Source organism: Bos indicus, chromosome 13, assembly GCF_029378745.1.
Source record: "Bos indicus isolate NIAB-ARS_2022 breed Sahiwal x Tharparkar chromosome 13, NIAB-ARS_B.indTharparkar_mat_pri_1.0, whole genome shotgun sequence".
NCBI classification, from domain to species: domain Eukaryota; kingdom Metazoa; phylum Chordata; class Mammalia; order Artiodactyla; family Bovidae; genus Bos; species Bos indicus.
The window spans coordinates 81,465,246-81,486,092 of record NC_091772.1 but is presented as its reverse complement, the minus strand read 5'-3'; the positions used below and the strand labels follow the sequence as shown (position 1 = coordinate 81,486,092).

The 20,847-nt window shown below is 46.9% G+C and overlaps 1 protein-coding gene across 13 annotated transcripts in view; it reads left to right on the top strand.

Annotated features, from left to right (window-relative positions):
• BCAS1 (brain enriched myelin associated protein 1) overlaps positions 1–20,847 on the top strand; it is a 99,283-nt gene that overhangs the window by 56,163 nt on the left and 22,273 nt on the right. For 5 of the 13 annotated variants that reach the window (XM_019972597.2, XM_019972598.2, XM_070801915.1 and 2 more), the window contains exons 7-9: positions 1,924–2,058; positions 9,048–9,212; positions 20,333–20,374. In XM_019972597.2, the coding sequence (XP_019828156.2) occupies positions 1,924–2,058; positions 9,048–9,212; positions 20,333–20,374 (342 nt within the window). The remainder of the gene's footprint in view (positions 1–1,923; positions 2,059–9,047; positions 9,213–20,332; positions 20,375–20,847) is intronic. The other 8 variants (XM_019972599.2, XM_070801912.1, XM_070801916.1 and 5 more) reach the window with 3 other exon arrangements.

Here is a 20,847-nt window from a genome sequence, read left to right as displayed (position 1 = left end):
GTTTTCAAAAACTATGTCCTGCTTGGTTTTTCATGTCATTTGAAAAAAAAATAATCTCTACTGCCATGGCAATTGCTTGGTGGCACGAAACAGCCACGAGTTGACATTTGCCAAATGGAGGGGTTAGGATGCCCTGGAGAGCGTGCCCTTTTTCACTGTCATCCTAGAAATTCAGCTGGTTCCTCTCAAAGTACATTTTGTCTGCAACGGCGACCTTCTAGAGATGTTTTCCCTTTACACTGGACAGAGCCGGTTTTCTTCAGTAGGACACATGGTTTGAATTTCCCGGGAATCACGAGGATAACTGACCCTGGTGACAGAGAGGTGTCTTTTGTCCTCCTTTTGGTGACTGAAAGTGCTTTGAAAGCCACTGGGACCAAACAAACGGCTTGGCCAACTTGGTCCATCTGCTTCCCATATTTGAAGGGGCTGAGCTATGAAAAAGATCCTAGAATTTGTCTCAGAAGACCTGTGTTCAAGCCACAGTCCTGCTACTTGAAGGCTGTGTGATCCTAACCTGTCTGAACCCAAATTTCCACATCAGTAAAGCCGAGGCAATAAAACTTCTATCTCCCCACCCCCAGGAGTGAATGTGTGACCATGCCTGCTAAACCCAGGGAGTTCTATTCAAATGTAGGTGATCCCTATTTCCCTAATCCCTGCAGGACAGATTGAACACCAGGATTACATTTGCCTTGTATTGATTGGTTCCTCTAGAATTTTCTTTTCCATTGGAAAAAAAAAGATGTATCTGAGGCATCTACGTGCATTTTCCTATAAAGTTATTTATTTGCTACAAGGCTGCTAGGGTCAAGTTCAGTGAATGGTTGGGTCCACGGGTTTCTCTTTGGGTTCTGCATCTTGCATTGTTTGAAACAGTAAGGTGTGTGGGTGTGACATGTGGCTTTCTGAGTGACCTGGGGCCCTCCCTCTCATCAGCTGCTCCTGCCTCACCTAGAATGTGGTCCCAGCAGAAAGTACCTAGAGATAAAAATCTCATGCTTCTGCCCAGAGAGGGCTGGGTTCATTACTGAGGCAAATGGATCTCAAAAGAGGGTTTTGTGAATGTAGGTTGCTTGTGACACCCACAAACAGACTTTCCAACCTGATTCTCACGCTTGCCTCCTGGACATGTTTTCTACTGAAGTTCTTAGATTTATGCCTTTGAAACCTTTGTCCATCTTCTCATTTGGCCCTGGGCAATTTTTAGCACACTCAAAATCCCCCAGCATTTGTGACTTGAGTCAGCAATTCTGAATAATTGTAGCTGGGCTATTTTAGTCCCAATTTTGTCTCATTTTGGCTCAGAGGACTGGCTCATTCTAGAAACATCTTTTGCCTAGGAGATCTGCCCATCTAGAAGTCAGTTGAATCTTTGTGGATAATACTGTTCCCCTGAGGTTTCTAATACCAAAAAAGGGGAGATCAGTTTGAGAATGAAGGCCACTCAGTGGCAGGGTTTGCCTTGAGTCCAGGATGCAAAAATAAGTTGCTTACCTTCAGGGATATATATATATTTTTTTTTTTTCACATGACAATAGCATGTAGATATTTAAAGCCATCCAGTAGGGACTGCATTCTCTTCTTCATTTTTAAAGTTTTTTCACCTGGTTATTTCATGACCTATAGACAAAGCTTAAAAATCTTGTCATTGTCTTTAGCAGATAGAGTTGTACTAATCTGGGTCATTTAAATAGGTTACCGTGTTGAAAATCAACGTGTAACAAAAATAGACGGTGACAATGCTCTTTAACCATGTCTGAGAGTTTGACAGAGTGTTCACATGATTCCTTGTGATTGGAAGATGAGGGTGATGTATCAGTAGATAATTGACAACCAGGAGTACCGCACTTTAAAACAAAAGAGAAAAATGGATTTTGTTTAAAAACAAAGTTCTGAGCTGTGACTGCTGTTGCCCGAAAGGCGTCTAAGGGAGAAAGTGTCTCTGATGGACAAGCCGGGCAGAAGACATCCGAGGTCCAGGCTAAAGGCGCCAAGAAAAAGCACCTGCATAGCCCCAGGCTAGGACTCGCCTTCAGAAAATTCTTTAGGCATAAGGTCTGTATCTCGTTAAACTAGGAGGGAAAAAAACAGAACCCTGGTCTTCATTCTGTGGCTTACCTGCACATCCTGTGTCCACCCAGCTCCTCTTCAGTGAAGAAAGAGCCTTGGGTGGTGGGTCTCATTAGAGGGAAATTAAATATTATGTGAGACAATTTTCAGTGATTTTTTTTAAGTCCTCATAGTTTTAAATGTCTCAGATTACTAGTGTGGACCAGGGTTCTAAGATTCTTCTAACCCAGTGTTTCCCAAATGTTGAATGTTTGCGTACCTGCTCCATCATTTTTGAGATATATCACTATTTACTTGGGGCTTCCCTGGTGGCTCAGCTGGTAAAGAATCCACCTGCAATGTGGGAGACCTGGGTTTGATCCTTGGGTTGGGAAGATCCCCTGAAGAAGGGAATGGCTACCCACTCCAGTGTTCTAGCCTGGAGAATTCCATGGACATATAGTCTATGGGGTTGCAAAGAGTCAGACACGACTGAAAGACTTTCATATTTATTAAATATTTCTATATTGAAATTGACTTACTCCTTATTTAAGGTTATCTTGAAAAGAAACTTGACATTACATCACACTTGTAAAGCAGAATCACTTTTCATAAGAAGAAGGTACCATTATATAAGCAATAAAAAAGATATTACCTTCTAGCTACCTGGCTCATGTTAAGCTCTGAACTGTTGGCCTTTCTAGCTTTATGGAAAGGCACTTAGCCAACGGTAGAGAAATGTTAAAGATTTCTCTACCAAAACCAGACTGAGATTTCCTTCTGAATTGTCTTACAAAGATGAGAATTGAAAAAGGATGAGTATTTTCACGGTATTAATATTATTTAATATCGTATCTTGGCTCAACCCAAAGCCATCTCTCATCCCACCAATGGTCTGCTTTCTGCACTTTGGGAAACACTTTTCTAACCTCAAGATTTTATCGCCTTGTGCTCTGCTCCATCTCTTCCCTGTATTAACTAAACTTATACTGAACCCAAACGGAAGCCCAGGCACCGCAAAACAATGAATGAAGGCGGAACAAACTCTGCCTCCACGTTCTTGACAAGCAAAGACAACAGAGAAGTCAGTTTCAGAGATTTTATTCTTCTCGTGTCTAAGAAATAGCCAGTATTTGTCTAAAACCATCATCAATTAAAAGGACCCCTGACTTGGGCCAGCATGCTTCTAAAGGTGCTCGAAATGTCCACCATTCTCCACTAAGTTGAATGAACTTATTTTAAAAACATCCCCAGCTGGGTATGAGAGTCCCTGGACTGTGTATGCAAATCAAAGCTCCACAGAAAGCTCTCCTGGCTGAATCTATATTTGCATAAACAAACTATTATGGAGCCACCCTTTGATTTCCCTACAGAGTTATTTTGTTCTGCAAAGAGAGAAGGGGCGGATGAGAGATTCTGCAGTGGGGGAGGGGAAATTAAAAGGCGGTTCTACCGGATGCAGTAGACGATTTGGTAACTGCTGGTGGAAGGGGTCAGAGACTGGGGCAAAGGAGTCTAGCAGAATTCCCGAACAGGGAGCTCCTGTGAGCAGGGAGCTTTGGAAGTTTACGACGCGTATGACCGCCCACCACCGGCAGATCTGCATGTCTCATGACATTCATTTCATGCTAAGTTCCAGAGTCTCTTCCCCTCCCACAAGTGGACCACCCAAGTTCCGTATTCCCAGGGCTTCCCCAAACCTTGGTCTCGCTTCCTGCCCCTCAGGTGCCTGTGGGGAAAGGAGAGGACTCTGGGACTCCTGGGTGATGTGGAAGTGACCCTTCCTGGGGTTCTGTATAGCAGACCAAAGGTTTTGCCTTGAGTCATATTCAGTCTCTTGTTTTACATCATTTAAGGGGACAAGTCCCAGACATTCTTTACTCTCATTTATACAGCAGTTTGGTGGGCCTCGTTGGCTTTTACCTTCCTGCCTCGGAAAGTGTTCATCTTTTCTTCAATTGATTGTTCGGTCGTCCAAAAAGATAGGAAAAAAGGGCCATTAAAACAGACCAGCCAGAGTCTATCAGTGAACCTTGGTGCCTGATTCTGGGAGGTGTGATATTCCTCCTCCTTGAGTTCGTTGTGACCCAGGACCGAAAAGGAGACCTCATCCAAGCAAATTCAAGGATAAAACATTGTCTTCTAGTTTTGCTCTAAAAGAATATAAGGGCTACCGATCCTGGTTAACTCCTAGGTTCGTTTCTTTATAGATCAATTTTCCTTCTTATAAAAAGGATTTTCTTAGTGTAAAAGAATGGAGAATCCTGGAGTTAATCAATGGAATACGTTTATTGTTATAAATAATAAGGAGGTCAGCATTTCTTTGCTGAATCTGAATCTTTTTTCTCTTGGCTTAACCACACATGATGCTTCAGCATAAAATGTTGTCACACATCCTGCAGACATTGAACGCAAAGGATGTGGATTTAGAGTGTCTTTGCTACACCCAGAAACGCTCCCTTCCCCACTCTGGTTTGCTCAGTGCCTCCTCTGTGGGTTAGACAGTAAAATATCAGCAGCTACCTCACGGGATTCATAAGCTTCTGCCACACATTCATTGTTTTTTGGTTCTTGGTACAGTGTTTACATCTTACTAACACTTCCCCTCTTCCACACCCAAATGTGAAAAGAAGATGAAAACTTACTGCGGAGGAAGGTAAGATCCTCTGATACGCAACCTCCAATTCTAATACACTAGACTTTCACAGGTAGGTTTGTCAGATAAATAACAGGTACCCAGTTCAACTCAGTTTCATATAAACGGCAACTAATTTTTTAGTATAAAAATAAGTATGTCCCAGGCAATATTTGGGACATCCTTAGGCAAAAAAATTGTCCTTTGTTGATCTGAAATTCAGATTTAACAGGACATCCTGTGGTCTCACTGTTATTTGCTAAATCTGGCAACCCTACTCAGGAGATTTTCTCCAAAAAACATGGATAGAACTTGCGTAGTCTCCACCATAACACAAACAAAGAGTATGAATTCAGTTGATGCTGGCAGAACACCATTTGGAACGCTTCTCTGGGAAGCAAGGAGGTGTGTGGGCAGGGAGAGGACGACTCATGGCAATCTGTGACTCCACAGCCTTGCACGAGGGGGTGGATGGACAGAAACACGACACGGCAGCATCCTGCGTGGGTCTCTCCCTGTGGTCTCCATCATCAATTAATTTGGTATTTATTTAATACCCGTTTTGAGCCACACACAGGATCTAATGGGATATAGGGATGTAATGATGACAAAGACATAACAGCTCGTACCTTCACAGAGCTCATTCTGCCCAGAGAGACGCATAGTCAACAATTGCATCAATACATTAGTTATATTTCTATGCACCTCTTATGAGCTTCCCTGGTGGCTCAGTGGTAAAGAACCTGTCTACAATGCAGGAGACACGGGACTGAATGTCCAGGTTTGAGTATCACCCACCCTGGATTCAGAAGTCAACTCTGTCCCCTTATCAGTGGAATCGCAAGCACCTTGTTTAACCAGCCTGGACCAAAACTTCCCTAACTGTAATGCATGCATGCATGCTCATTGCTTAGTCACGCCCAGCTGTTGCAGCCCTATGGACTGTAGCCCCCCAGCCTCCTCTGTCCATGGAATTTCCCAGGCAAGAATATTGGAGTGGGTTGCCATTTCCTTTTCCAGGGGATCTTCCTGACTCAGGGATCGAACCTGCGTCTCCTGTGTCTCCCACATCAGCAAGCGGATTCTTTACCACTAGTGTGGACACAGTCATTCATTCCGTCCTCATCAGACCGTTGTTACAACATTCAGTGGCTTACAGTGGTGCTGGGCACTGGTGCCTTCTATCGCTGTTACATCAGAGTTAAAAGTTAGACATCTCTTTGCCCAGTTCCCTAGGACCATAGTCCCCTCTTCAAGGGGCTGAGGGAGACAGGAGGCTGAGGGGAGGAGGCAAAACCAGCCAAACCAGAGGTGTCTTGTGGGCTTAACAACTGGACCTGCCCTGGTAGAAGGCTAGAACTCCAGAACCAAGCTTCTTCTTGTAACTCCCATGCAGCTTTGACTGAGCGGGCTGAGCACCTGTGAAGGGACAGCCCTGAGCTGGTGACACAGCCTCTCAGGAGAGGAAGCAAAGCAGCAGAATTTAAATGAAAACAGTGTGGGACCCAGTGAGTAATGGAGCATTTCCTGTAATGACGTGAGCAGGACCGATGACTTACTTAAGCCAGCAACAGTGCTTGCTAAGAGATGGGAGTGAGGTCAGCCCCGCCCCCAGCCCAGATTCCTGGTCTAAAACGGACCCCTTGAGCAAATGGGGATTTTCCTGGGAGAGCAGAAGTGAAGCTGATGTTGGGGACCGCGCCCGGCCACTCCTGCTGTTCCTGCTTCTGTCCTGGCCTCTGGCGCTTGCTGAGGGCTCTGGGCATACGCCATTCCCTGGGCCAGGGGCCTCTTCCCCTCTCCCCCAGTTAACTTCTAGTTGCCCTTCAGATCACAGCACAGTCTCCTTCCTCTGTCAAGCCTTCCTGACTGTCATGGTAGATCTAGTTTAGCACCCCCTCCTTTTTCTTAGCACCAAATCCTCCGCTCTACCCTGGAGCACTTATCATAGCTGAAATTTTGCGTTTGCCTGTGGAATTATTTGTTTGGTGTCTCTGTCTCTTCATGAGAACGCGTCACCCCAGCACTCAGTATCCGTCACAGGTCATGGAAGGCAGTTGATCGCATTTTTCACAAGTAAATGCATACATCATCATACCTCCCTCCTATTTTCTGAAAAAGACAGCAAGCTAGTTGGTGGAGGGCACTTCCCCTTCAACCAGTCCTCTTTAATTTAATTGCCATTTAGAGTTAAAACAGCACCAAGTGTCCCAGACCGTTAGGAACATGCATAAATGCAGAACCGTCTGAGCCCAACCAGTTTGATCGTGCTATTGATACAAGGCAGAGGTTATTTTAAACCCCAGCATTATGCGGTTTTATACGTTTTTAAATGGAACTGGGATTATTCCAGGATCACCTGTCACAGAAGTCATTTCTATACATTGGCCCTTTAGCTCCTGATTCAAATGTAGAATCTGCTCCGTAAATGATTCCCTTTTAGTATCAAAAAAGTCAGCACAGAAGATACTGTGTCTTGCATCAGACAGTAAAGTTCAGTGATCCGTGAGCTTCCTTCAGAGAGGTAATGTGCAGTGTAGGGAGAGCGCCAGGTCGGAGAGGAGAGTCCGGGTCTGAGGCCAGGCTGTGCCCCTGGCTAGTGTCGGCGGGTCACAGACCTCAGTGTCCCCCTTCGTGAAAATTCAGGCATGGGGCTAGACGGCCTCTAAGACTCTTTCCAACATGAGAAATACTCTGAAAGGTTTGAGTGTTTCCACACTGTTTTCACTCTCAGACTTTTTTTCCCTTTTAATCAGAAAATGTAGTCAAAGATCCGACATCCCTGGGGATTTAAAGGGCTGTGTCACGAGTCCCTGGACCAAGGATCGTTAAAATGGAGACACGTAAGATGACGAGGTTAGGCCAGACGAGCCCAGTGTTAGAATTTTCCACACGGCGCTCACTTGTGTAGAGACCCAGAGAGACTGCAGGTCTCCCAGCTCCTCCCCTGCCCGGCGAGAGCCTGGGAGGAGCAGCGCAGTCGCCGAGGAGGATCGATGGCCCCGCGCTGCTCGGCCTGGCTGCTCAGAGTGCGGGGAGGAGGAGGAGGGCTGGGGAGACGAGGAGGCAGGGAGCCCAGCCTGAGCGAGCGGCGTGTGTGCTTCGTGCCAGTGTCCGTCCACTCACCCGCATCTACTTTAGACGAGGAGGCTGCGTCTACAAGTGGAGACGTGGGGCTTGTGGATGGCTCGTCAGACCCAAACCTCTGTCCCGAGTGCCTCACGCAAAGTCTAGAGATGTTAGATCTTTAGATCTCTGTAGACTGCAGATCCCCGTAGTCAGGGGTCCCTAGCCGCCAGGCCGAGGGCCGGGACCCGTCCGTGGCCTGTTAAGAACCGAGCCACACAACAGGAGGTGGGCGGCGGCGGGCGAGTGAAGCTTCACCTGTACTTACAGCGGCTCCCGTCGCACGCACAGCTGCCTGAGCTCTGCATCTTCTCAGCTCAGCAGCGGCACGAGACTCTCATGGAAGCTAGAGCCCTGCTGTGAACCGAGCCCGCGAGGGTCCAGGTGGGGTGCTCCTTGTGAGAGAGAGCCTAATGCCCGATGGCCTGAGGAGGGGCTGAGCCAGGGAGCTGAGCCAGCGGAGCAGCTGCAGATATCCACGATCCTTAACAGAGAGGTCTGGCTGTGCAGCGACCGCAACAGATCAGTTACTTGCAGACTCATATCAAAACCCTATGAGTGAGTAACAAGCGAGTTGTATAATTATTTCATCATATATTACAATATAATAACAATAGAAATGAAGCGCAGAGTAAATGTAACGCACCGGAACCATCCCGAAACCCTTCCCTCAACCCCGGTCTACGGGAAAATTGTCTTCCACGAACCAGTGCGTGGGGCCCACGAGGTTGGGAGCCACTGACTGCAGTGACCTCTCAGGCAGAGTGAGAGCAGATCGTCAGCCCTTCTCTTCTAAAGCAGATGTATTAGAACCCATCTTTGATTGCAGATTTTGGATCAGTAAGACAGTACATCTTTATCATGTTAACAAACACGAGTGTGTTGGAGATGCACGTTCAGAACACTTTTCTGCGGAGACCACAGTCTAAAGAAGACCCATGGCCTCAGCACAAACTAACATTCTAACAGCCAAGTGCCCCTTTCTGTCACCTTGAGCCCTAATGTGTTCCTTACATAAATATGATACATAATGCTTCTATATATTTTTGCAAAAGAAGTATCTGGACTTTTCCCAAGATTTTAACACAAATCCACAACCACACAGTATATTTGGAAAATATAGAAAGTTGTAAAAGGAAAACTTAACATGCATAACCTCAGCCCACATGTGTAAAGAAGAGCCCTTTCGCTTTTGAAATCCTGCGATGATTAACATTTTTTGTGACTTTTATAGGGCGAGGAAAAGTCAGCCGCCCCTTCAGCCAACCTCAAGTCAGACAAAGCCAACGTTACGCTCCAGGAGCCCCAGGGGGCCGCCAAGAATTCTACACCCACTGAAACAGCCAAGGAAAAAGGGGGCCCCAGCTCTCTGCCTCTGGGCAAACTGTTCTGGAAAAAGGTAAGTCCTAGTCTCCAGATTTGGAGAGTCCCTGGGGCCAGGATGACTTGAGAAATGGTTTCTGGTGGGCCAGCCACGGTATTCAATGATGCATGGAGTTTCTTCTTCAAGCTGACTCAACTCACCACTGAGCTGAAGACTTGTAACTCACCCCGTGAGAAAAATGCAGTGTCTGTTGTGTTGCAAGCATGTGTTTTGTGGGAAAGAAAGGAAATGAACAAGTGGAATTTTCCTTTGTGGAATTACTCTGGTTCAGGACAGAGGGCGGTGGTGTTCCATGAGTCGTCTGCTTTCTACACAGGGGGGTCCTCGGGTTCCTCCCACCCTGGCGCTGTGGACCGCCTCGGGCTGCTCTGTCCTTCCTCCCCCAGCCGCAGAGGCTCGGCGGCAGCAGCCCTGAGGCCTCGCTCTCCTGGTGGAGAACCACAGCCGTCAACCAGTTCACCACCAGGGCAGCACACAGCGCGCCATGTGAGGGGAACACGCAAACCGCTGAGTTTTCCCTGTAGAGTGAAGGTGCCGAGCGAAGAAGCAAGGTGGGCACGCTGACTGACACTGAGAGCTATTCCATGATCCTCCTGCCGAGCAAACCTCAGCTGCCACACGTGTTTAGACCTCTTGCCTGCTTTAAATGTGGCCAAAGACGAGCAAGAAGTCGGGGGAGGGGGAGTGTAAAATAGAGCTGGTAGCGCCAATTGAGCAATTCCAGTGGCACATCCGTGCGTCTTGGTGCACGGTGCCAGGAAGGCGGTGGACACAGATGCCGTGGGTGTTCGGTTTCTTCTCTTGTCCAGAATCCAGCAGGATTTCTGAAACCTTTTCCTGTTTATTTTCCATTGTACAGAAATCTCCCTTCTGGGTTCTTCCCGGAACACAAGCACTAATACTTAATGAAAACCTTGGGCAATGTCACTTGGCAGATCCATCCTAATTCTCCTTCCTCATCCATTTCTCTCTTTTTTTTCTTTAACAAAATATTTTATTAGCACTATAATGAAGGGAACAGTTTCCAAGTAAGTTACATCCATATACTGGTGGCAAGGGATAGATTTAAGTGGCTCCTATTCAAACATTTTTACTTCAATAATCGTATGTGTTATTCAAAATGTATTAGGAAAATAAAACTAGCACATTAAATAAGCTCAAGATTTAACATATATTTTTCTCAAGGTGACGATACATGTATTTAGTTTAAAAAAGTAATCCAAGGAGGGGGCCCTCTCTGGCGCCCAGCGGTTAAGACTCTGCACTTCCAGTTGCAGGGGTGAGGGTTCAATACCTGGTCAGGGAATAAAGCTCCCACGTCCCACGGGCTGCAGCTGGGGGAAAAAAAAGTTATCCAAGGAAACAGTTATGTAGATAATGGTACTAATGCTAATAAGGAAGTCAACCCTGAATATTATTTGGAAGGACTGATGCTGAAGCTCCAATACTTTGGCCACCTGATGGGAAGAGCCAACTCTGGAAAGAAAAACCCTGATGCTGGGAAAGATTGAAGGCAGGAGGAGAAGGCGATAACAGAGGATGAGATGGTTGGATCGCATCACCGACTCGATGGACATGAGTTTGAGCAAGCTCCGGGAGATGGTGACGGACAGGGAGGCCTGGCGTGCTGCAGTCCGTGGGGTCACAGAGATGGACATGACTTAGCGACTGAACAGCTAACAGTGCTGAGTAAATAGTGGTAAACTGGGGTCCCCCCAGGAGGCTGACATGAAGACAGAGCTGATGTGTAGAATATCTCTTGGAGGAAAACCACTGTGGAGGATAAAGGGCATGGGGAGGTGTGGGAGGGGAGAGGCTACGGGGCCTGGGAGGGGCAGAGCGGCATGAGGGCCTCTGGCTGGGGGTGCTGCTGAGCGGGGCCCAAGCAGAGCTCGCACAGGGGGTCCTGCGTCAGGCTCCCAGCGCTCTGCACTCGGTCACCGCCAAGGAGCAGCGGGGGAGTGCAGAGGTCGTGGGCGCTGAAGTCGTGACCCTCAGAGGCTGCCCCACGCACAGGGAGACGGGAGCCGCTCTCGGCCACAGCTGCCACCGGTGGGGCGTTGTTCAGTAGCTCAGTCGTGTCCGACTCTTGTGACCCAGGGGACTGTAGCCCGCCAGGCTCCTCTGTCCGTGAGATTTCCCAGGGAAGAATACAGGAGTGGGATGCCATTTCCTCCTCCAGGGGATCTTCCCAGACCCAGGGATCGAACCTGCATCTCCTGCCCTGGGAGGCAGCTTCTTTACCACTGAGCCACCAGGGAAGCCCCACAGGGTACGTGCAATGTGGCTGAAACTACACAGGAGGCTGGAAATGGTGGAAGTTTGAGGAGCACTGACATACAGGTTGAAATCTGGAGTCAGATCAGACTCTGAGTCCCGGTTCACCTCCATGAGCCTCGGCTTCCTCATCTGTGAAGTGCAGACAGTAATAGTCCCGTGTCATGGAAATGAGTGAGGACTAAGGAACGTGGGTGAAACCCCTGCCCTGTGGGTCACACAGCAGCGGCCGAGGCGCCTGCGTCTCGCACACGTGCTCGGAGGGGTGCGGCGTGAGTCAGGCCACTGTGACATCTCTCTGTGCCAGCCAGTCTGGGGAAGCTTCTAAATGTAAAAACCTCCCGTGCTTTATCTTTCCTGATCATCGGCATCTATGACAGATGTGTCAGTTCCTCTTTGAAATTTCGGCTCTTCCTGTTGAAAATAGAAGTCAGGAGCACTTGGTGCTCAGGTACTCACTTATTTTAGTCTCGCTGGTTCTTTCACCAGCGTCTGCTTTATTTCTCTAGGAGGTCACACAAACAATGAAGTTAAGAGAAACTGAAAACCAGTCACCTCTAATCCTGTCTTGTCTTCTTGCATGCAGAGAAAACAGATCTGTATGGAAGTGAGGGGGAGGTTCACTCATCCCACAGCAGTTTTAATCACTCTGTTTGTGCTAAGTATTTTTTTTTAATGTGTGTGTGTGTGTGTGTGTGTGTGTGTGTGCAGGTCCTAGGCATTGAAAAAATATCAGGGAACAGATCGCTGCCCTCTAGCAGCTTCCATTCTCTTGGAGGAGCTTATTTCTTCTAGGAAGCAAAATGGCAGTCTTTGTCTTTTTTAAATTAGAATAAGATTTGGTTATAAAACCATTCTTGTAAAATTTTTGAGAGCAAAGAGAAACACTAGAAAATTCTGATATTTTCACTAACTCTAAGCTCGCTTTCTTTTAATTGAGAAGCTTTTAAATAAACAAATTTCGAAGTCTCTAAGTCTGCAATTAGGAACATCAGAAATGAAGTTTTCCCCTACAGGCTGTCAATATGAAATTATACATTATTTTGATTTATAGTCTTGATTGCGAAAGTAGTTCTTATTATAAACAACAATAACCTTTGAGAAAATTAATTTCACATTTTGTTATGCTTGCCAAAAAGATGTTTAAGCCCAGTTATGTGGACTAACTGCACCCTTTCAGAGTAATTGGGATACCATTTGCTCTGTGACCTTGCAAAAGTTACTTACTCTGTTTGGGTTTGTTTTTCCTCATTTGTTGAATGAAAAGATCAGAATAGCTGATCTTAAAAAACCTTGGGGATGGCAAGTTGGCATAACAGCCAGAATCAGAAAGATGGGGTTCTGTAACTTTAGGCAAATGATTTGGCCCCTCCGAGCGTTTATTTTCTTACCTGTAGTATACGGACCATGTCTGTCTCATGCTGTTGTTACGAGAGGCCGTCATTTACACGGAGAGCATCTGAGACGTAGTAAGTGCTCAGTGAACAGTGCTCCTCTCATTTCTTCAAGTAGGACATCGCTGGTTACAACCTAAATATCCAAGTGCAGCTTCTGGAGCCCACAGCACGTGAGGTGCTAAGGGAACGTCAGGCTCATCTGCTGCCATGGAGAGACTGAAATCCACTGGGAGGGACAGCGTATGTCTGAACACATGCACGCCTGTGTGTGTGCGTGCCTATGCGGTTGGTAAATGATGCATTTATTTGGAGTATCTTCAAAATGGCTCTTTTCCTACTTTCCTTTGGGGGAGACAAATGATGAAGTAGAAAAACAATGTGAGCTCTGAAGCCAAAGAGACACATAATCAAATCTCAGCTCTGACAGTGACTGTCTATTTGAATGTGAGCAAAGAATTTAAACCCTCTAAGCCTCACTTTCCTCAACTCTGAAAATAGGAAGTGATACCTACCTTTCATGACCTGGGAGAGGAGTCGGAAAATGGGTACAAAGTGGCTGGCATTTGAGGAGTGACAGCTTCGTTCCCAAATAGTCAAGTGTGGAGTCTGACATTAATCCGTGGAGCGCAGGTTACCAGTGCCGCGGGTGCTTAGACGAGGGAGCAGCCAGGGTCGTCAGAGTGGACTAAGAGAAGGGAAACATCCCTCTGATCACATGGCTTATTTGTCTCAGAAAGGGAATCCCGGAGTCCACTGGGATCCCTTTAGACAGCCCAGCATGGGCACTTCCTTGGTGGTCCGGTGGCTAAGACCACACTCCCAATGCCAGGGGCAGGGGTTTGATCCCTGGTCCGGGAACTAAGATCCCGCCTGCTTGTATGGTGCAGCCACAAAATACATAAGTAAACCAGGAAAAGGCTGGCCAGGTCTGGATAACTATGGGAGCACTTGAACGACGGGCTTAAGCATTCAGACCTGATAGAAAAGGTCTTCCTTAAGATCCACGGTGAAGTCAGTGAACGCAGAGCAGCTGCCACATGATCCAGCTGGTGCTTCTGGAAGACCCGGTAGCAACAGGGTGTCTGCTGGCTGAAGGGCTGCCATGTGACAGCATTTTAAAGAAACATTCCTTTAAGAACTGCACTGCCCTTTAAAGGAGAGGTGCTCTTGTAAATCGAGTTTATATGAGAAGTACATGTGCCATTTAGATCGGTATTCTCAGCAATATAAATGTCCAAACCAGATCCTTTAGATTTCAAACTGGGTATTTGTCGTTGTTAACAAAGCTGGACAACTTTAAACTCACTAGATAATAGCCAGATGTCCAGTTGGTTGAAGAGGATTGAAGCGTTTCTGGTTTTGAGGTTTGAATGAGAATCCCATCCTCGGTGTGTGTGCTTGCCACACCTTATCGTGTTCCTCTGACTGAGGGGCTTGACAACCCTGCTGTGCCGAGATCAACCTTGCATTCTAGAATCATTCTGTCTTCTTTCCTTTTGAAGTGAGTTGTGGTGCCCTCCGATTCTCATTCCTGTCTGAATTCCCTCCCCGCACCTATTCCCAATGTGGAAGAGTTAGTCGTCTCTCCTCTTCCTCAAAGATTAGCCACCAGAGCGTACTCCCTGGCAATGGAAATGATGAATTGGAATCTGGTCCTGCTGGGTCCTCAGCTCGTGGGCTTTTGCCATGTGGGAAAGAGGAGGAGAAAAAGCAGAAGTTGTTGGATGACTTTGTCATCGTGTATTCAGCACGGAAACCATGCTGGTAACAGATATACATTAAATGTGAGCTCCGGGATGTCAGCTTTGAAGGAGAATTAGAGACACACCTCAAACTTCAAAGGGAGGCACGGTTTTAGAATAAAAGCTACAGTTTAATGGGTATTGGAACAGAGACCTATAAATTACAGGGGGTCTGTGTCCGCTTTGCAAACTGACATGGAATACTAATGTAAAAAAATATATATTAGCCTGCTGCCTAACACATAGCCCAATAATGTGGGGTTTTATTATTATCTTTGTTAGTATTACTATTTTTCTCCAGTTCTGTAGAGTTGCATCTGAGGCATGTTCACAAGATGGGGAGAAGCAGGCTGACAAAGAATGTTTATTAGAGGATGAGAACCACACGCAAGAAGCTGTCTTTGGGGCGGCGTCTGGATCTGGCCTCAGGCCTGTTTATTCACAGTTTTTATTTGCAACTTGGTCAATAAACTGTGAAGCACATTGATCAAGTTTATGAGCTGGGTGGGCTCATTAATGCAATCTAAAATATAAGCAATAAGGATCTCAAAATACTGGCACGAGGGGCGGAAGTTAGGATGTCCTGGGCTTTTTGTTTAATGCAGTTCAATGTGCCACCGTCCTGATGGGAGCAGGTCGTCACATATTTTAACAGAGCCACGCCATCCGGTTACCCGTTCCAGCGCTAGAACTTAGTATAACCCAAGAGCAGTGTTAGAAATGTCTCTTCCAAAGGGATTCAGGAACAACCATGTGTCTGGACCAGATACAAGGGAGTTTTAAAAGCAACATGATACTAATCAAGAAACGTTTTTTTAAATGTATTTTATTAAAGTTAATTTCTGCTAAACGGCAAAGTCCTTGGTGGCTCAGATGGTAAAGAATCTGCCTACAATGTGGAAGACCCAGGTTCAATCCCTGGGTCAGAAAGATCCCCTGGGGAAGGGAATGCAGCCCACCCCAGTATTCTTGCCTGGAGAATCCCATGGACCAAGGAGCCTGGTGGGCTACCGTCCGTGGGTTGCAAGGAGCTGGACGCAGCTGAGCGACTAGCATTTTCACTTTCACGTTATACATTCTGTATCATATTCTTTTCTGGTTCATCACAGGACATAGAACATAGTCCCGTGTGCTATACAGTAGGACCTCATTGCTTGTCTGGTCTCTGTGTGATCGTTTCCGTCTGCTAATCCCAAACTTCTTCTCCATCCCTCCCCACCCCTCTTCGCTCTTGGCGACCACAGATTGTCCTCTGTGTCTGTGAGTCTGTCTGTTTCACTGACAAGTTTGTTTGTGTCATATTCAGATTCCACGTGTAAGTGACGTCATGTGATGTTATCAAGTGACTCCCTCACTTAGTGTGGTCATCTCCACGTGTAAGTGACGTCATGTGATGTTTATCTTCGTCTGACTCCCTCACTTAGTCGCTCATCTCCACGTGTAAGTGACGTCACGTGATGTTTATCTTCGTCTGCCTCCCTCACTTAGTCGCTCATCTCTAGGTCCATCTATCTTGTTGCAAATGGCGGTATTTCATTGTTTTTATGACTGAGTGGCATTTCAGCGTGGGTGTGTGTGTGTGTGTACTGCATCTTCTTTATCCATTCATCTGTTGATGGACATTTAGATTTCTTCCACGTCTTGACTATTGTGAATACTGCTTCTGTGAATATAGGGTGCACGTATGCTTTTGAATTAGAATTTTGTCTGCATATATGCCCAGGAGCGGGATTCCTGGATCATACAGCAACCCTGTTTTTAGTTTTTGAGGGAGCTCCACACTATCTGCCATAATGGCTGCGCCAGTAACCAGTATACATTCCCATCAACCATGTAGGGGGTTCCCTAAGAAAAGCCTTAAGTAGGTCAGACAGGCTGAGATGATGCCACTTCTCCCCAGCATGTGCAAAAATCCCTTCCATTCATTGAGCGCATACTCTGTGCAAGCGCTGTGCTAGGCGCCTCACATACCTCACCGTCACACCAGCCATTTCCACACACTGAAGCACGTAAATCCGCACGCCTACTCACCCATTCAGATAGTTCTAGGACTGTAAGAAAGGTGATCATGACTCAGCTGAGGCCTCTTCTGTGCTCCTCCTGGTGATCACTCACTAACCGCACCACTGCCCCCAGAGCCACCAAGGAGAAGGTCCACGCCAACTGACCCGATGCTTTGCTGATGTCCTCGGAGCCTGCCGCCGCCCCCCTGCCACTCGAGAGGCGGTGGAGAAAACTCTCTGTGTGAAGCTCAGCTCCGGGAGCAGCTGCTCAGGGAAGAGAGACCCTTGGCACCCATGCAGCCTGCTTCTCCCCAGGGCACACCCAGCTCGAGGGCAGCTGAGCTGGGTTGGGTAAGGGGCTCTCCAACCACCGGTGTCCTCCCCAAAACTACTCCTGCAGGATGCTGGCTCCCCCAGAGTCCTTACTTCCACAGATGAGTTCTCTTCCCATTTCTGAAAATTTTTATTTCTGCTCCTCCCGTACCCCCTGACTTCTAGAAAAGACTGCACACACCTGAACCCTCATTGCAACATGGTTCGAGTTGTTCTTACCGCCCTACATGCACCTCGCGGCATCTCCTTCACCCGCGGAAAGGAAGGTCCCGACATCTGCACTGGGAGGAGCTGCCCTGTGGCCGGACCCCAGCCCGCAGACGCAGATGAGTCTCAGGTCTGCCTCGGGCATGACTCTCCCTTCACAGGCTTTATTGTGTGTTTCCTCAGAACAACCGTCTAATCACCCACTTTTGGTGTGTGAACTGAGGTTCAGAGAGACGCGGTTGACTTGCCCGAGGCTGCACAGCTGCAGCAGTGAATTTGAACCTGACCCCACTGTCCAAGACGCTCAGGACTTGGATTCTGAGCAGGTTGCCGTATGTGTGTCAAACCCTAAAGGGCAACAAGACCCTCGTGTCTCATTACCCGATTTGGGGTCCTTCTAACCGGATATTTCAACTTTCCCCATCTTGAAGGTTATGCCCGTAAGCCAGTGTGCAAATGGAGAGTGCAAGATGGTTTTGAATGGCTCCAGGAGACAACTCTAAACATTTAATCCATCATGGGATGCAAAGTTATCTTCTTTCCATTCTACTCCATTTCCTCTGGTGACATTAATTATAAGATCTCTTCTTGGTATTAAGAAGCATTTTTTAACTGCGTTTACACTTGATGATCTCTCTTTTTAACAAAGACTTAAAAATAATTAGAATTTGATGAGCACCGTTACACATTGCAGTGGTTTTAATACGTTCTTCTGGTTACGGGGAGGACGTTCATATGATGTTCATGTTAAGCTGTTTTCTTTTTAAATACATTTGTTTAAATGAAAAGATAGTCAACTTAAAGAAAAATATCAAGTAAATATAGATGGTACACGGACAGGTCAAGAATTGTGAAAACAGTATGCAGATTACTTTGAGAAATGGTCCACTGGACTAATTCCCAACATAAGGAGTGTTTTCCTGGGTAGTATAGCTTTAAAGTAGGAGACAGCCATATCTTTAGGAACAGACGATACTTACAACGCCAACTCCCGAAACATTAGCAGGATCGGGAGGAGCGGAGCCGTGATGAAGATGACGAAAGCCTCGCTGTCTGGAGGCGTCCCTTCGCATCTCAGCCTCACCTGCACCCAGCTTTCAGCTTCCTCTGGAAAACAGTGAGCCGTCAACGGCCAAGAACTTTCCCAACACAGGAACCCAGCGCACAAACCAGTCTCCTTCCAGCCCCCCGCGCAGCAGAGAGCGCCTGGAAAGCCAGCAGGGCTGTTCTCACGTGGTGGGAGGGTTTTTTCAGCTCAGTGTGCACAGTATGTTGACTCTTGAAACTTTTTTGGGTCAGCTTTAAGGCAGTCTGCTTAAAATATCATATAATTCTTTGCCTTTCCATAGGATTAAACAGTACCCGAGTGGTCTCGGGAAGAAGGGGTGTGGTTCCAAGACAGCTACACTACTTGCAATTGCTTCTGAATGTTCTATGATTTTCCAACAATCAGAAGCTTCCAGAAAACCCACAATCCATTTTAGGGATATTTTTCTGTGCTCAGGTAAGCTTCAGTGTGAGAAGAAGATAAGTAGAAATTAGTGGTCAAATCTGAAGATCTCATCTAGAGAGAAAGCTCTGGTAGAAGAGAAGCTCACACAGTTACCAAAAAATGTCTGATCCTTCAAATCATCATGACAGGGGGAAAAACTGGCTTCTGGAACCATTTCCATCATTTTCTAGTTTTATCATCTAAACAAGTGACTCCAGCTCTCTGTACTTTGTTTCTTGCTGTGTAAGTGAAGATCAGCATACTGACCGCTTGGGACTGCTTTAAGTCAGATGATGTTTACAAAGCGCCAGATAAAGAGGATATGTTTGTAAATGTCAGGTCCCTTCTCTCTTGCACGCTGCATGTTTTCTAGGTAAAAATAAAGGCAGGGCTTGGGACAAAATCGACATAGATGGGGCTTCCTTGATGGCTCAGTGGTAAAGAATCCTCCTGCCAATGCAGGAGACACGGGTTCAATCCCTGAAGATCTCACATGCCTCGGAGCAACTAAGCCCGTGCGTCACAACTGTTGAGCCTGTGATCTAGAGCCCAGGAGCCAAGCCTCTGAGCCCACGTCCCACAGCTGCTGAAGCTCACGATCCGCAACAAGAGAAGCCACCGCAGTGAGAAGTCCTGGCCCCGCAACTCGAGAGCAGCCCCTGCTCGCCACGACTGGAGAGAAGCTGGGGGCAGCAACAGAGACCCAGCAAAGGCAAAGAGAAATAAATAAATAAACACCGACATAGAAAGAGTTCTTGCCCTGGCGTCCAAGAGAAGAGATGCAAGGGTCTATGAACACCCTGGAGTTATTTGTAAAATATTTTGTTCAAGCTTACTTTTCTGGGAAGAGAATCCAGCTCTGACAAGTGAGTCTCGCAGTGGCCTGTAACCACCACCCGCCCACCTCAATGCGTCAGAACAACTGCAAGAAGTATGCAAAGACGAACTCTCAGGTTGGAGCTTGTCAAACCGATAGGATGATTGTGACATTGACCTTGGAGAGAATTTGGTAATACCTCTCCTATCTGGGGCAGGACTGAGATGCTAGAATTACTGCAGGGATTAACAGGGTTTGAAGCTCGATATGTTGGACCCCAGCCCTCTGGCCCTCCATAGAAACATTTTAACCAGATTGTTCTTTGGCGCAATGACCTTGGCCCACATCGAAGGCTGGTAAGAAGCAGCTTCAGATGCTGGCCACCGCCCGACCATCAGGATAAGGCTGAGGACCCTGCTAATGACATCAGTGCCTGCTTCCTCTCAGAGGATCATGGGATGGATTGCTCTGGACATATTACCAGAATTTTCCGGAGCAGCTCATGCTCTTACCCAACAGTGACTATCTCGTGTGACAGATCGTAGGTCCCTCTCTTCAACAGCTACCAGGAACTGTCAAGGCACGCGTGTTATTAAAACTGGCCCTCAGCCAAGGCCGCCGTTTGTGTTTTCTGTAGCATCCCCTCGTCACTCCATTTGTAGTCAGGCTGCGTCTGTATGTTTATTGTTCCTTTATTGCATTTTAAAATACATCCTTTAATTTACGCTGTTTATATTTGTATTAGCCTCGTTTGAGTTCTTCTTGGAACAAGGTGTGCACAAGCAGTACCCAAAAATGGCACCAGAAAGCCGTTGGCCCTGTCTGGTAACATCCTAACTCTTGCTTTTGTTTTTATCTTCCCTTTAGTCAGTTAAAGAGGATTCAGTCCCCACAGGTGCAGAGGAGAATGTAAGTTACACACGAAATGACAGAATCATTCCATGTTCACATCTGGCATGAGGGACCCCTGGGCACGTCAGCTCTGGGGTTGTGGGTTCTCACTTGCTCTAAGTGTGATTCATCCGCTGTAGACTCTTTCACCCTTTCACGTGATTAGTGACTATGGGGGAATGACTTTGGATCAATAGTTGTAATGCCCATTGAATCAATGCAGATAAAATGCAGAATCAGAGCACGCATTTAGCATTTGTTACCATTTAGGGGCTGAAAGAGTCTACTCAAGCCAAGAACATCTTGCTCCTTCCTTAAGGGACATGATACTGCACCCTCTGCTTCCTTTTACTTGGATTGCTCTTTCGCTTTTATTTCCATGGCAACCTAGATTCTCTACTAACCGTGGGTGGTACCCAGGACAGGTACCCAGGCATCAGAGCATACTGCTGCACTAGATGCTGTGAGACATTCTCTCGGGCAGGAGAGCT